General features: G+C 39.2%; 1 protein-coding gene across 1 annotated transcript in view; it reads right to left on the minus strand.

Annotated features, from left to right (window-relative positions):
• Nucleotides 1-18110, minus strand: part of PDZD8 (PDZ domain containing 8) — a 77717-nt gene continuing 59607 nt past the window's right edge. The window contains exons 4-5 of the mRNA XM_040254768.1: nt 7404-7566; nt 1-3283 (exon numbers count right to left, since the gene is read on the minus strand). Of these exons, the coding sequence (XP_040110702.1) occupies nt 1089-3283; nt 7404-7566 (2358 nt within the window). The 3' untranslated portion in view covers nt 1-1088. The remainder of the gene's footprint in view (nt 3284-7403; nt 7567-18110) is intronic.

The following is an 18110-nucleotide window of genomic DNA, read 5'->3' on the forward strand; positions in this document are numbered from 1 at the left end:
TCAGATAAAACAATAAATGTATTTTGCATGATTCCTCTCGTTCACAACATTCTCATGCATGAAAAAATTTCTAAAACAAAACAGCCAAACCAGATATCAACAAGGTCATTTTAAGAACAGTCCTCTGAAACTTCAAATATCCTTGCACATGCTTTATTTCCTATGGGAGAACTGAAGCTGAAAAATAATCATAATATGTTTAAAACTTCTATTTGAAAGGAAAGTATCAATATTTTGAAAGATTATATTTCAAAATCCTATGGTTACTGTTTTTCTTAAAGTAATCTTGTTATCCTCTCAACCAACTATATTCTATATTTATTCTCTATTACATTTTGTTGTTCAATGCAAGCTCTTCAAATTATCACTATATTCTTACTATACTTAAACTGCACAGAAGCTTTAGAAAAAAATTTCACAGAAGCATAAAAAACAAGCAATATATGTAATTTTTTTTTTTTTTTTTACTAAATCAGCATAACTAACTAAAGCTGCAGCATCTGCTTTCATATTACACTTGGCAAAATCAAAACAGAAAGCATAACCTCCAAACCCCAAAATAACAAAAATCTCAAGCAAGTAGAACTTACAAACTTCATAACACAAAGTAAGATTCAAAACCTGTTCCCTCAATGACTGCTGTTGTCAAGTTGGGCATGCAGCAAATCTGTTGTTACAACCGTGATGGAAGTGAAAATATTTCAAGAATCTGGACAGTATGCTATTTAACACTAATTCAAAAACTAGGAAGAGGAGGGGGAAAAAAACACGACGAGACATCACACATACATAAACACAGAAAGTTAGCTTACATAATTACATAATTAGAAAAAGGTAAAAATAAATTAGTAAAAATAAATTCCCAGTATAAACCCAAAAAAGCATAGCTATAAATGCAATCTGAAACAACCAATTTAGTGGGCTGGTCATGTTTTTGCTGGAAAACCACTTTTCCACTCTAGTTCTCACACAAGTAAATAACTGTGAAGAAGCAGGCCAAAGTGCATAATAAGAGGGTTTAAACATGGTTGTATCTATGGTACTTTAGATGCAACTTCTCAATCACTTGAAAGTTTAAATATGGACTGTTACACAGACTCAGATGGGCCAAATAAGTCATCTGATATGCTACTGAATGGCTGAGAGTCTATGAGTTGGGTTATCTCACTGTCGAGGTCTTCTTCTGTGTCGTCTGTGTACTTGCTGATTTTCTTGGAGTGCTGGTCTGGACTTTCTGAAGATTCAATGTCTTCAATGCCTGCTCTGTAGTGGATCATAAGAAGTGTAAGAGCTTGCAGTCTTTCACCAGATTTAACCAAAGCAGCAGAAAGAAGTAACTTTTTCCTTGTGTCAGTTGTCTCCTTTTCTTCTCTAACAAGGGAATTATTATGTTCCAACTCCTGATCAATTTCGTTCTGCAGTTTATCTAGCATGAACTCTAGTTTCTGAATCCTCTCCTCTGTAGGCAAGCCCCTGTACAGATCACGACCGATCTCTTTAACGGCAATGAAAACGCTATCATCCAGACCACCCTCCTTTTTCACTAACTTTATTCCCGCGCTGCTGCCCCGTTTAGAAGGGCTGTTTGAACCACAGACCTCTGTGTCACTGCCTTCATTGTCTGATGTATTGGGTGTCTGTTTTGGTGAAGGTTCTACTAGGTCAGTTCCTGGCTCAGACAGGCGAGTTTTGGAGACTTGACGCAGGTTTAACAAACGAGAGCTAGTATTGATAATATGTCTCGTCAAACCTGTTGTTCTGTTGACTGACTTCCCAGCTTCGGCATCAACACGAGGGGGCAGGCCTAAGAGGGTTTCTTGTCCTTCCAGCCTGAGATTTTTCAGGGGCCGGTCTATCCGCTGATCCGTCGCTCCACAAAGAGGAGTCTCGGCTAGACACTTTTCCTGACATTTTTTATGGCAGACATAAGCACAGACCATACACTGGGAAGCAGCTTTAGTCCAGACTTTTTTCTTACAGTAATCACACCAAGTCGGGTTCTGGAACTGAGTGTCCTGGAAACTGTGTTTATTTTCTGTTAAACCCATTTGTCCAACAAAATGCTCCTCTTTAGGCAGGGCAGAAACCTCTTCGACCAAATGGAGTTCTTTTTCTTTCTCTAAGTTAGTAACTGCGTGGTCTGGCTCTCCTTCTTTCAAGTATTTGAAGTGAACAGTAATGTCGCCGTAGCAGAACTTGTCATTGAACCCCTTCTGCATACTCAAATTGCGCAGTGCGGTTCTTGTGACCATGGCCTTAGGTGACGGGGCTTCCAGTCTGAACTTGGAAAGGTACTCCATGTTCGAAGTAGCTAAGCATCCTAACGCCACCTCTTCAAGTTTCAAGCTCACGTGCCCCAAGCAGATGAGACCCCCTAGTTTGAAAGGGTCCCTGCACCACAGGGCAATGTTTAAGTACCTGTGGCAGGCTTCTATGTCAAAGAAACAGCTGGCTCTGGTTCTTGTCCATTTTCCCAGCTTCTTGCGATAAGGGATTTCCGATGATTCCCACGTTTGATGGTCATCTGAACTGTCCTTAGGGGCGCAGGTGCTTTCAGAAATCAGATCTTTTGCCACTTCTTGCTTGGCTAAAAACTGCTTAGCTGCAGCTGCTTCTTCTATGTGATCCAGATTCTTCACTTGCTTTTCAGCAGGTTTATCTGCAGGAGGTGGTGGCAGCACCTTCTCTGGCTTTTCAACAGAAATATCTGGTTCGGCCTGAGTCGGGGCATCAGTAGAAGGCAAAGAAACTTTGACTTGTGGTCGTGGTGGCACAGGTGGTTTGAAAGTGGATCCTTGGGTGGGTTTTGACACTTGTGCTGGTTCTGTTACCTCAGAAGATTTTAGGGCTAAGGGCTTATTTCCTTCTTTGGATGGAAGTTTTGGTGGTGGTGGGTAACTTCCTACAACTAACTTACGGTTTAAAACAGGTGATATAGTTCCAAGGGGTTTAACAGAAAGCGTTGTTGGAGCACGCTTGGGGCTGTGACTTAGTGACTGTACCTCCTCTCTGGCTTCAGTCTGTGCTCTGACATCACTTGCTAAGTCTTCAAATTCAGAATCCAGGTCTCTATTTTCAGCATCTACTGCCAACCCAGTTGCTTCCTCTTCAAAGTTCGGTTGGCAGGAGCCTGTCAGAAAGTTTTCTTCCAGCTGTCCAAAGTTATCCTGCAGCACTGTCCCCTGATTGCTCCGGCCGACAGGCCTCTCATAATATACCAGCACTCGGTCACCAGCCTGCTTGATGAGCTTCAGCACCTGCAGTGTAGATGTGATTTTCACACCTGTTTCAAGATTTTAAAAGGGAAAACAGAAAATTACTGCAGTAAAAATTACCTCCATTCACCAAGTATAACTGCCATTAATTCATGATCAGTTAACTAATGGAAGAGCAATAGTGAAAACTCTAAAATATGTTATGGGCTTATGGATACATCAGTGTACTGATTCTTAAACTCTGACTGCTCCAATGTCCTGGAAGTGTTTACCTTTCCAAACCAAATGGTGCCATGAAAATCTCAGGAGGGTGTCAAACTGCTAACTCTCAACTGCTTCCCATTCCTTGCTAGGTTTAAATGACATTTTTTTCTCAGTTTGAATTGAAGTGAACCAAGTGAAACCTATTGAAAAGGATTTTATTAATGGTTAAACCAGGCTTAAAAATGATGGGAAACTGTGATTCTACTGAAGGAAATTCTACAGCGCTTCAGGGATTATAAGCTAGGTGATGAATGATTCAAATTAAGAGACCGGTGCTTGAACTAAACTTAGCAAAATGGACGCTTACAGATTCTACTAGCCCTACCCATGAAACAAATCTTTTTCAGGACGAGAAAGAATAAGGAAGGGATAGGAGGGCTTTAAAGTTAACCAAGTTGTTTATTACCTGTATCTGTATCAATAATACCTATCTTAAGTTTTCATTCTATTTTCTGATAGGTGCTACATTAATTCAAAATTCAAAAGGCACAAAAAGAAGCACAGTGGAAAGTCTCCCTTCCCTGAGGCAAGCAAAGCCAGCAGCTTCTGATGCATTCTTCTAGGGACAGTCCAGGTGTAACTTTAAAAGCTCTCTCTGCCCTCCCTCAAACAGTACTTACCTAAGCAATCCGCTGCTATAGGACTTAAGAGAAAGGTGAGTCTTGGCTTTCCAAAGATCCTACAGCCATCCTCAATAGATCAAAAGAGTATCAGCCCCATCTAGTAACCTGACTTCAGAGTTTCCCAACCTCTATATTCTCCAACTTCAGCTGCCCAGGCAAGAGCATGCTTTAGATGTGGTCATCAATTGGAACTTTTCCACATCAAAGATCTTCTACTTGGAAATGAACTTCTGATCACAGTCTCCTATTTCCACTCTAATGAGTCTGTCTGCTAATTGAATCTGTTCTGAGGTAGTGTCCATGCCCGGTCATTCCTCCTTTTGCTCTCATGGTCCAGCTGGTCCACTTGCTTCCCTCCCCAGGCTCAGTCTCAAGACCTTAATGATGTTCACATCAAGCTTTTTTATGCTTTTGCCCTAGCCTGTCCTCTTCACCATCATGGTGTTCACATCAAGCTTTTTTATGCTTCTGCTCCAGCCCTCTCCTCTTCTACCATCTGCCTGTCCCGATGATCCCTAGCTGGGCTAGCCCCTTCCCTGCCCTTTCCTGCTGCTGAGCTTCCTACCTGGAGACAGCATCAAGTTATGCCATCTGTCTCCAGCATGTTTCTCAGTGATGCTTTAGCATTCTTTGAATTGGTCTCTAAACAACTAAGTCTCCAAACACCAGCTTCAAACCTTTCTTATTCCCCTGAAACCCACCGTTCCTGCTCTTTTATTCTATAGATGATATCACTTTATTTACTGAAAAAACCAACAAACTGCTGCCTTTTCTCCCTCCCAATCATCTTCCAGACTGAGCTGTCTGAGAGGGGGAAGCTGCCCTTCACCTGTACTCTGGATTCTGTTCCCCATCTCCTTCAGGACTTTGCTCTGTCAATTATTCTTGCTGAAATGTAAATTCCCGTCCTTCTTTTCCTTTAAAACCTTCCTTTCCCTTGGTTTTTACAATGCTGTGGTAATTTAGCTCTGATCACCTCTCCTTTACTTTCTTTCTCCCCCCACCTATATCGGTCCCTTGTATGCAAACGTTCCCATGGTTTTGTCACTAGTTTCCTTGACCTTTTTGTTCTCTCCTTAGATTACACCCATTCAGTAGTTTCAACCATCAACTTTTTCTCTGGGTGGCGACCCCTCTTCTTCAATCTAGTCATACATTCCCAAAGGCTTCTGGATATCACCACCTGGATGTTTTGTTGATAAAGTTAAAACTTCTCTTTGACATTCTCATCTTGCTGTCCTCACTAGTACATGAATCAATCTGCTGCCCTCCCAGTTAACCTGATTTGAATTGTGAAGATGGTGGACTCGAGGTTCATTCTGCTGTGAATCCAAGAGTTCCAGTCCATTTTCCTTCCTGGCTCAGATCCTCCTGACCACTTGTTTCAACTATAGTAGTAAACAGCTTTTTACTATGATCCCTCACTTGGAGCGTCCTTATTTTAATCACCAAACATATGCTGCTTTCCAACTTTCCTAAAACATTGGTTCAAAACCCTTTAGCTAAACTCAGTCATACAGAAATCGAGAGCTAACATGACTTCATGATTCATCCAGCCTTAAGCTCTACTGCCTCCCTCTAACCATACTATTTTCCAGAAAAACTGTAGTCTGACATAAAAAATAAGTCCATCTGAAGATCTGAGGTAGGCAAAACTTCACATCAATCTAAACTCATCCTTCAGAACCAGCCAGCCAAATCCGGATTATTTTCCTTTTGGAATATTTCAAATATACACAAGAGCAGAGGAAATAGTAAAATGAACCCCATCATTGAGCTTAAATATAACATTTTGTCAGTCTTATTTCAACTATCACCAATCCTGTTACTAAATATTTTTTAAATGATACATACCTGCATAAATGAAGTATAGTGATTAAAAAAAAAAGAATGTGTATTATACCTGCCCCTTATCTCAATATTATAATTTTTAACAAATGTTAGACATGAAGAGGTGACTTTTGTTTTTTCACCCCATCTATATTTATATTGCTTGGATTTACTTTTGATAATAGATATTTATGACTTATGTAACTGAAAACAAAAATCTCCCGTAAAAGGGCCTAAAAAGGAAAATTTTATGCTGTAGGTAAAATAAAAACAGGGTATATATAAATATAAAAAATTTATACTGAACTGTGATTTTTGGCTGAGGGATAAGTGTTATGTTTATGTTAAATGACGATGTAACAGATGAGGCCTAATTTTATAGCCTTATTATCCTAGGTGTTTGTGAACCAGAGTCATCATCTGGGAGCTTGTTAGAAATGTAGAACCTGGAGCCCCACCTCAGATCTACTAAGTCAGAACCCACATTTTAACACCATGCCTGGGTGACTGGAATACACAAAGACTTTGAAAAGCACTGTTTCAAAATTTTCAAATTCTAATTTTTCAATATTTTGAAAATTAAAAAATTTCATTATTTTATTGTCATGATGGATATGAATTAAAATAAAGGCAGAGTATAACCAAACTGCTCCTTAATTTAGGAACTAACCTACCTGGTTATTTATTGTCTTAGCTGTGAGAGAATATTCCACATTGCCTTTAAAAGCTCAGCTGTAACCAACCATGTGTTTAAAAACCTCTTGATGAGTCTAGAATGGGTGGGCCAGATACTGCAAAGATCTGAAAAGGTTTAGACTCTCCCCACCGGCGTCTGTGAGCTGGCCTTACTCAGAGTCTATACACAGGCAAGCAAATAATCTGCCAGTCAACAGACCTGCAGCTTTTGTTACATCAATACAACTGATAGGCAGGCATGCAGGGGACACATTTTTCTGCTAGTGACAGTGACTTGGGCTGCACTCTGAATGACAGTCTATCAACAAATGGCTGGCCAATAAGGAACAATATGGGCCAGCAATATGGGGGGCACAGGATAGATCAGGTATGCCCTGTTAGACAAGGAATCTCTCTCCTGTTCATTATCTAGTCCTAAGTGATGGGGGTAGCAGTGCTCATTCTGTCAGTTTTTAGGCTCAGACTAGTAATGGTGGTGAACATACAGAAAGATAACTGCTGACCTGCCCTTTCATACTCAGTAAAAAATAGAGAAGTAAAAGGAGGAAAGTGGTCTAGAGAGGAAGTCTTTTAAAGATTTATACATTAGAACTAGAATGATACCTGTTTCAAATTTTTTAAGGCTTCCTTCAGATTTTTACTTATAGTAATGATTTTTTTCCCATTATAAACGTAATGTGCTTATAGAAACAAAGAAGGAAGAGGAAAAAAGCCCCACATCCACTCTCTGGTTTTCTTGGTAAATGTCAAGTATACTGCCCATCAGCATAATTACCTCCAATAGCAATCAGTCGATCTCCCCGCTGAAGGTTAGCAATTGCAGCAGGTGAATTTGGGGCCACAGTCTCAATTATGACGTGCCCAGCATAGCCATCAGTTGACTGGACAAGACGAAGTGTAAGTCCGACACTTTGTAAATTCCCCTTTATTAATTCAACCTTTGATAAAGAGAAAAAAATTATGGAAACAGATTCAGTGGGTTCATAGCGGTGGAGTGAGAAAACACGAACACACAGAGCACTACAGCTGATGCTTTTGCGCCTGGTGATTATTACAGACCGATACAAGGCAGGAAATCTCTACTGTAACAGAGACTAACCTACGCTTGGATTGCACATCTGGGCCACTGGAACATGAAACACCTTATCTCACATATGTTAGGAAAGATGCATACTTGCTGCAGAAAATTTGAAAATAAGGCAAAATGAAAAGAAAATCACTCCTAATCTAGAGCTGCTGCATTTCATACTTTCTCGTGTGTGTGTGTGTAAAGTGGAGATCCCATTATGAATATAATCCTGAATCTTGCTTTTTTGAAATAAAATGGGAATAATCTTCTATTAATATCTATTAAGATGTGCTTGGGAACTTCCATTTTTTATAGTATATTGTTAAATTTTTCTGGGGGGGGCAGTTTATGCTCATGTTTTATTAAGAATTATCTTGTGAAATATCCTGTTCGAACTCATCAAGATCATTCTGTTTTCTAAAGAAATACCATCCAATTTATTAGGAGTATGTGTCTCAGACTCATATCATCTATAAATTAAGAAAAACAACATATGCTATCTGTCCTCATTTGAATCACTGATTTAAAAAATGGATAGAATACCACAACCCTCTAGAAGACAAGAATTTAATCTGTGTTTATTAAGCTAAATTATAAATCAGTCTAATTGTACTGTCATTCAGGCCATGTCTATTCTTCAAGCTATCTCATGAAGGACTCTGCCAAATAATCTGCTAATATCCACATATATCACTGTCTGTAGTGCTTTAATTGATAAATCCCATTTAAAAGCCAGAAATTTAATTCTCCTACCTAATGATGCTGGCCTAATGATGTTATTGAGTGTTGTTCTTTAATATGGGTGTTAATAGATATTGACAAGTTATTTTGATATTGAGAAAAATCTTACCAACATTAATAATATGTTCAAGAAATGGAAAATGTAGTCAAGTTTTTGACTATTTAAAAGTTTACCAAAAAATCTACCAAAACAATCCTTCCATAAAACATCATTTCTGTTTAAACCTCCAAAAACATTGGTCCAATTCTTGCCTCATGATATAGTAAACAATCACCTTATAATGTTAAAAGCATTTTTCAGTTAATAAAAGCCCTAAACAAAACTTTCTCTCAAATCCATGAACCTATATGTATTCTTAATATACAGAGTACCAAAGCTTAAAAAGAATGCAAATTCTTCTACTTTCAAAAAGTTAACGATGGCAAATGGATAAAAAAACGCTAAACTGTATGAGTCTGAGAACTGTAAATTTTACAAATTAACATTTAGAATGTGCTTTTTTGTGATATACTCCTTACTCCTAAAGCGGAATAGAGATGGGAGGATGGTGGGGTTGAGAAGGGAATTAAGTCTAATACAGGCTTCTGCACAATTCAGTTTCTTAATTTATTTTCTCCCAACCAATCATATTATTTCCTTTGCTTTTCTTATTTCCAATGATCCTTGAAGTAAACATTCCAGATGGAAAAAAGGTTTTTGTAGGAATAATTAATAAGGGCAAATACTAAACTACTTCCTTCTCCCAACTTTTCTGATTATTAGTAAATGCTCTTAATTTCATACATAGGGTACAGAGCTTAAGACACTATTTCATCTCCTTTCTTATTAAAAGCTTATTTCCTTTTAAGCTAATACTGCTGACCCATCTACTTTCAGAATTAGTTCCAGCCTTCTCTGAAACACAAATTTAAAAACTTAAAATGATTCAAAAACTTAAAATTAAGTTGTGACAATGATTCAAAAGTTTTAAAGTATAAAAACCCCTAATAATTAAAAACCTGAGAAAAATTTTAAAGAAAATATTTAAAGATGAATATCACAAAACATTTTTATTTTAATGAAAATTTAAGATAATGTTTACAAGACCATTCAAATATCCCATACTTTTAAAACAAAACTGACATGTCCATTGGGGTGAAACTATTTTTAAATTAAGAATAGCAAAATAATTATATAATTCTCCCCTATATACATGTATCTATATTTTAAATTTTTATATGATTATTGGATATACCATGTACTATAAAACATACAACAAAACAGATAAACTTTTAAATGATGAAGTGAAAATAGAAATCCTAAATGTTTTCCTTACATCTGGTAGCAAAATTTTAGGGAATTTCACTAGTAGATAATCAAGTGGAGGTGATTCAGGAATTCAAGGCTGATACAAGCAGCCAGGAGTCAATAGTATAGGTCACTTTCTACTTTCTAAACTCTATCATCAAAGTTGATAACTACTATATTCATTTTTAAACTATTTTAAGCCATCAAGGTTGACTGAAAGTCAGCTATGTTTAAAACTTTATAACTATATAAATATTATTCATTGAGATCTGGACATCTTTACATTTTCTGTTCTTGCTTTTCTTGGAGGTTTTTCTTAAAACAACAGCTTTCACTTTAAATGCAGGATTCATGTAATAAGTACTGTTTCTGTAATTAGCTCTTAAATGCACCTATTCATTTGTTTACATATTAAATTATTTAGCATTTGGTCAAAGGGAAGTTTTTCTTTACCTCTCACTCATTCCTGCCTAAAAGAAGCCAGTTAATAAATACAGAAAGAATGATTATATTTGAAAAATCACTCTTTTATAATCTCCCAAAAGCAGAGAGAAGCATTTAGATTAAAAAAGAGAGAGACAAAGACTCAAGAGATGTAAACAACACAATGGAACGTGTGAATCTTGGTAAGATGTAAGCTTGCGGGGGGGTGGGTAAAACTCACAAAAACATTTATGGGACATTGGGAGTATTTTAATATAGACAAACAAATTAAGGAATTATTAATTTTTTATGTGTGATGATGGCTATTGTAGCATCTATCTACCAATAGAACATGTAGTAAAATGTTCTATTTTTAGAAGATTCATACTGAAATACTTAGAGGTGAAATACAATGTCTTCAACAATCCTTGCCTATGTCTTTAGGCAAATATTAAGTTCTGTGAATGTCATTGACAAAATGACATGTCTTTTTCGTATGTGGAGCTGTGAAAAGTTTCAGCATTTATTATTATTCCTATTAGTAAGACTTGGCATCACTAGTCAAAATGGGATACAAAAGCAAATTTAAAAACCAATCTGCTGTAAATGAACTCAATATACTGCTCAACAAACAAGGCAAACATATCATGAGTGAGTGAGTGAGTGAAGTCGCTCAGTCATGTCCGACTCTTTGCTACCCCATGGACTAGAGCCTACCAGGCTCCTCCATCCATGGGATTTTCCAGGCAAGAATACTGGAGTGGGTTGCCATTTCCTTCTCCAGAAGATCTTCCCGACCCAGGGATTGAACCCAGGTCTCCCGCATTGTAGGCAGACGCTTTACCATCTTGAGCCACAGGGAAGTCCTGTGAACTTAATATACTGCTCAACAAACAAGGCAAACATATCATGAAACAAACATTAATTCAGGACATCAGAATAGTTAAACTATTTTATATCATACAAACGTTAATTTACCTTTATAGGATCAAGACTGAGAAGCTAAAAATAATTTTACAATCACATTTAAAAATTTAAAAACTGTCTCATTAGAAAAGATAAAGATGGTGACTGATGTCAACATTCAATAAGAGAACGGCAGCTGGTTCAAACCCACTAGGAGAAGAATGGGCTCAAGCATGGTCTTTATTAACATTTCTGAAATCTAGAAACCAGCGCAGTGATGATAGATATCTACCTTTTTACAAAATAATGTTTTTGTATTTCTATCTAAATTATGTTTCTATCCCACTAGAAAGTTTCCTCTATAGAAGACTAAAGACATATCAAATGAAAGGGGAAGGAGTCAAGAAAAACAATAGCAGGGAGATTAAAAAATGTATACTTCTTATGGACAAATAAGAACATATATTTTGAATGAGGAGAGTGAAAAAGTTGGCTTAAAACTCAACATTCAAAAAACGAAGATCATGGCATCTGGTCCCATCACTTCATGGCAAATAGATGGGGAAACAGTGGAAACAGTGACAGACTTTATTTTTTTGGATGCCAAAATCACTGCATTATGGCAGATGGTGACTGCAGTCATGAAATTAAAAGATGCTTGCTCCTTGGAAGAAAAGCTATGACAAACTTAGGCAGCATATTATAAAGCAGAGACACTACTTTGCCAACAAAGGTCCGTCTAGTCAAAGCTATGTTTTTCCAGCGGTTATGTATGGATGTGAGAGCTGGACTTTTAGGAAGCTGAGCACCAAAGAATTGATGCTTTTGAACTGTGGTGCTGGAGAAGACTCTTGAGAGTCCTTTGGACTGCAAGGAGAACAAACCAGTCCATCCTAAAGGAAATCAGTCCTGAATATTCATTGGAAGGACTTAGGTTAAAGCTAAAGCTCCAATACTTTGGCCACCTGATGTGAAGAACTGACTCACTGGAAAAGACCCTGATGCTGGGAAAGATTGAAGTGGGGAAAGAGGAGAAGGGGATGACAGAGGGTGAGATGGTAGGATGACATCACTGACTCGATGGACATGAGTTTGAGCAAGCTCTGGGAGTTGGTGATGGACAGGGAAGCCTGACGTGCTGCAGTCCATGGGGTCACAAAGAGTCGGACACAACTGAGTGACTGAACTGAACTAAACTGAATTACAGTAAAACACCTTTTACTAGGAAAAAGAAATAGCCTTTCAGAGAACATTTCATTACCTATCATAGAATCCTACATATTCTGATTATTCTACAGAGAAAAAGTCCTATAGGAAGTTGTTTTGTAAATGTATAGAGTTTGCAATTAATATATAAAGAGTATAAATGTATAAAGAATATAGAAACTAATATCTAGTTGCTATAAACATGTTCCTGAATGGCAGATATTTTATAAGAGGAATCAGAAATGAAATGAATACTTACCACAGGCTTGGTAATGTTTGCCAAATTCTCCTCTCTGGGACTATGTCTGCAACCCTTTATTCCTTGCTACAGTTACAGTGGGAACAGCCATGCTTATATAACATGCTCTACTGCCTTGCCTCACTGGATGGTCCAGGGGCACAAACCTGGCCCAAGCTGTATCAATCAGAGTCCTTTCCTGGCTGGCAGGTATTCAGATTCAGAGATTCCTTGAATGGAATAAAAATAAACATGGCTATAGGTGTCTGTGTATCTTCTTATGGGTTGGGAAGGGGAGAAAGCAAGTCTACAGAGTGAAGAATAAAGCACTGAACAGCCAGGAGCAGGGAGGAAAAAGAGTGGTTTAGTTTCGGGTTCCAGTTTGTGGCTAAAGCCTAGCTGGATTCCTACTAAAAGCGATGCAGAACCTAGCCCACACAACCCTGAACAGTGACCGGGACACCTGACTGTGGCATGAAACACCATGGAATCCTCACAATAAGTCCCCGTTTTGTGCTTAAGCAAGTTTTAGTAGGTATCTGTTTTAAACATGTTCAGGCTGACCAGGCCCTGTGTTAGAAATCATGATACACAATATGTCATAAACTCAAATTGCTGTATTTATTAGCTACACAGCTACAAATGCATGTGAGTGTAGGGGGAATCTGCTTGTACCTAGCCAGGGGCCTCTGCTGCCTGCCCCTGCAGGGACTTGGGGCCTGCGGGATGGGTCAGAGAAGGGAGGAGCATGAGGGCCAGCACTGTACCAGCAGCTTCTCCTGACAACACAGCTGCCTCTTCCACAGACAGGGGCCTGTCTAGCAGCTCAAGGGGACTTGAGGCTTCAGAAGTGGGGTGCTATCCTCGCTAAAACCAAGTCCCTCTAAAGCAGAGTTCCCTTACTGAGTTTGTGGTTATTCTATCTAAAGCTTTATTTCCTTTCTTTGTCACCTCTTACTCCAATCCTGTGCTAACTGAACAGCAATCAACTACTGTCATAGCTAAGATTACTGCTAACATCATTAATGTATCAAAATTGCTGTTGTAGATATCATCTTTAAAGTACAAACTCAAGTTGTTTCTCCAGGGCAAGTTTAGCTAACAACTCCCTGAGGAACACCTGGCCTGAGAATCATAAACCAGAGACACCCTGACTCCTAAAATTATGATTAAGACATGCCATATACAGTAAGTGAAGAACTAAAGAGTCTCTTGAGGAAAGTGAAAGAGAGTGAACAAGTTGGCTTAAAACTCAACATTTAGAAAACTAAGACCATGGCATCTGGTCCCATCACTTCATGGCAAATAATGGGGAAACAGTGGAAACAGTGATAGACTTTATTTTGGGTAGCTCCAAAATCATTGCAAATGGTGACTGCAGCCATGAAATTAAAAGACGCTTGCTCCTTGGAAGGAAAGCTATAACCAACCTAGACAGCATATCAAAAAGCAAAGACATTGTTTTGCCAACAAAGGTCTGTCTAGTCAAAGCTATGGCTTTTCCAGTAGTCATGTATGGATGTGAGAGCTGGACTATAAATAAAGCTGAGCGCTGAAGAACTGATGCTTTTGAACTGTAGTGTTGGAAAAGACTCTTAAGAATCCCTTGGACTGCAAGGAGAACAAACTAGTCCATCCTAAAGGAAACCAGTCCTGAATATTCAATGGAAGGACTGATACTGAAGCTGAAACTCCAATACTTTGGCCACCTGATGTGAAGAACTGGAAAAGATCCTGATGCTGGGAAAGATTGAAGGGGGGAAAGAGGAGAAGGGGACAACAGACGGTGAGATGGTTGGACGGCATCACTGACTCGATGGACACGAGTTTGAGCAAGCTCTGGGAGTTGGTGATGGACAGGGAAGCCTGGTGTGCTGCAGTCCACAGGGTCGCAAAGAGTTGGACATGACTGAGTGCCTGAACTGACTGACTGACATACACTATGTGATTAATAGATATAAATTACTGTAGACAAAAGATAAATACCAAAGCAACAAAGATTTACTCTATAGCACAGGGAGCTATATATTCAATATTGTATAATAACCTATAATGAAGAATAATCTGAAAAAAATATATATATAAAACGGAATTACTGTGCTGTATACCTGAAACTAACACACATTGTAAATCAACTATAATTTAGTTTAAAAAAAGAAATGTCATGTAGAACAACCTAGTGGTTACCAGTGGGAGGAGGGAAGTGGGAAGGGACAAGACAGGAGTAGGGGTTAAAAGGTCTTCTCTGGTGGCTCCGATGGTAAAGAATCTGCCTGAAATGCAGGAGGCCTGGGTTCGATCCCTGGGTCAGGAAGAGCCCCTGCAGAAGGAAATGGCAACCCACTCTTATTCTTGGGTGAAGAATTTCATAGACAGAGAAGCCTGGCAGGCTATGGTCTATGGGGTTGCAAAGAGTCAGACACGACTGAGTGACTACCACCACCACCACGGGTTAAAAAACAGCAAACTACTATGTACAAAATAAGTAAGCTACAAAGATGTATTATACATGCAGCACAAGGAAGATGAATCTGCCTGCAATGCAGGAGAAAGAAAGAAAGTGAAGTCTCTCAGTCATGTCTGACTCTTTGCGACCCCATGACTATGGCCTACCAGGCTTCTCTGTCTATGGGATATTCCAGGTAAGAGTACTGCAGTGGGTTGCCATTTCCTTCTCCAGGGCATCTTCCTGACCCGGGGATCAAACCTGGGTCTCCCGCACTGTAGGCAGACACTTTACCGTCTGAGCCACCAGGGAAGTCCCAGCAGGAGACCTGGGTTCAATCCCTGGGTTGGGAAGGTCCCCTGGAGCAGGAAATAACAACTCGCCCCAGTATTCTTGCCTGGGAAATCCCATGGACAGAGGATTTCTGGTGGGCCACAGTCCATGGGATCGCAAACAGTCGGACATGACTGAGTGACTGACACACACACAACAAGGAAGATTGCCAGTGTTTTAGAATAACTATAAAGGGTATACGACCTATAGAACAGTGACTCATTATGTTGTTCCCCTGAAAGTTATGTAATACCTTACATCACTTATGCCTCAATTAAATCACAAGGTGATGATTAATCTTGTGACTTTCTTACCCTTTAAAACAGCCCCTAAATCAAAGACCAAATTGGAGTGGATTTGAGATTTGTCTCCCACTCCCTTGCTTGGCACCCTACAAATAAACCCTCACTTTGATTCATACACCTGTTGTCAATGTTGGGCTTCTACATCTCGGGCACACGAGCCCTGCTCCATAACAAGAGGACCCCCAGGCTGGCAGCTCCAGGTCCTGGAGTGTCAGCGACAGAGAGGCTCTTGGAAGGGTGCAGGTCTAGGCATCTCCAAACTCATAAGCTGCATCTCCAGGGTCTCCATGAGGCTTAAGCTGCTCCCAGGAGAAGCACAGTGGCTTGAGAGAGTCTGGGAGGAGCAGGGAACTGCTAGAAGACATCCTTGTTGGGCAGGAGTACATCCCTGCTCCCTGCCCTTGTAGGACCCTCATGTGCTAAGTAAAGTGGGCTTTAATATCTGTAACTTGTATCTTAGTAGTTGATTATACTTTGAACTGTTATGAAGAAATTCTTTAACTGTGCTGTAAACATAATCAGTATACCAACCTCTAATAGGAATAGGAAAAAAAAGTAGGATGGACAAGTGTTTTCTCTGTGGCTTAGCATGTATCAATTGGTCTGAATTTTACTGAAACCAAAAGATAAATTTCTACTGGAATAGAAATACTATTTCCAGTATTCTTTTGCATGATATACCAAAAAAAGTTTATCAATTGTCGAGAACTGCTGACACATACTAACTAAACGCAATTACCTGAGCTAAATCACTAGTCAATACATACAAGATTGCAGAAAGCCTACATTTAACTTTGCCAATAATGTTGGACTCAGGTTAAAAAATTCTAACTGTATGTGTACCTATCTGGTGGACAGCGATTTAGTAAAAACACCAAGATAGCCTTTAAGAGCTCTCACACTCTGACATAATTTTAGCCTTTCCTGGACCCAGCTGTGATGTCTTATTTTCACCTAAGAGGTTGGGAAACAACATATTGATTTTTAAATCCCTTCTTAACGGGGACATAATTTTATATAATTGATAAGAAGAGGATTTATTTTAATAACACATCAATATAACTCCTTTACAAATTGTTCTCTTACTTGAGCTTGTAACATTGAGCAAAAAACCAAAAATGCAAGAAAGAATAAAAGGGTCTATGTGCAAGACCCTTGAATTACTGTGACCATGTACACTTCTGAGTATTCTTTCAACAAAAAAGCTTCTGAAAAAGACATCGTGAGGACTATTTCCTAGCTTTTTTAGTAGAGTAGGGGAAAAGGAGGAGAAATGACACAACAGCCTGTACACATACGTACACAGCACCTGTATAAAACTGAACTTTTTAACAGGTCACCTTTACTTGGCTTGCTTTGGGATGTGGCATTTAAATTCTGAATATTTGGGGCCCAGTCCATTATGATTAAAGATTTATCCCCAAACTCTGATTTATATTTGAGGGGTCAAGATTTCTAAAACTAGAACAACTTTTATATTAAATATAAGTTTCTGAGCTGTTTGCAAGGGAAACTTCGAAGTACAACATACTTGGCCCAGAGTGTCTTAGAGGTATAACTTTCCGGTCATTTGCTTGGATTCCAGATGTCAGATCAATCTGTTTATGGCTATAGGGCACAGAATACAGCCAGGCCTGGGACCAACAGTTTACTGTCCATCTCAATTAGAAGCAGCAATGAGGCCGTTGAAGAGCTAGAGCCAGATTTCACATTTTTTGTGGGTGTGATTGTTTTTTTTAAATTGGAACATAATTGCTTTACAATGCTGTGTTAGTTTCTGTTGTACAACAACGTGAATTAGCCATATGTATACATATATCCCAGAGAAGGCAATGCAACCCACTCTAGTACTCTTGCCTGGAGAATCCCATGGACAGAGGAGCCTGGTAGGCTGCAGTCCATGGGGTTGCGAAGAGTTGGACACGACTGAGCGACTTCACTTTCACTTTTCACTTTGACGCACTGGAGAAGGAAATGGCAACCCACTCCAGTGTTCTTGCCTGGAGAATCCCAGGGACGGGGGAGCCTGGTGGGCTGCCATCTATGGGGTCGCACAGAGTCGGACAGGACTGAAGTGACTTAGCAGCAGCAGCAGCATACATATATCCCCTCCCTCTCGAGCCTCCTTCCCATACCCCTATTCCACCACTTTATGTCATCACAGAGCATCGAACTGAGGAGCTGAACTTCCTGTGCTATAGAGCGGCTTCCTGCTGGTTAGCAATTTTACACATGGCAGTGTATATATGCCAATGTTACTCTCAATTGTTCCCACGATCACCTTCACCCATGTGTATTTTACCATCTATCACCTTTAAAAAGCAAACCATAATTGATGATTCCACTAACTCCATTAGTTAGTCATGGGGCTCTAGACTATTGGGTAACTATGCTGCTTCCAAAGATTCAACTAAATTCTCAACTGTCTTCCACTAAAGTTTATCACTCGACCAGAAAAAAGGAGATACTATGTTTATTGGCTGTCTTCTTTCAAACTCTTATCAGCAAAGAGAATTCAAAATTCACT

Source organism: Oryx dammah, unplaced genomic scaffold (genome assembly GCF_014754425.2).
Source record: "Oryx dammah isolate SB20612 unplaced genomic scaffold, SCBI_Odam_1.1 HiC_scaffold_14, whole genome shotgun sequence".
In the NCBI taxonomy this organism is placed as follows: domain Eukaryota; kingdom Metazoa; phylum Chordata; class Mammalia; order Artiodactyla; family Bovidae; genus Oryx; species Oryx dammah.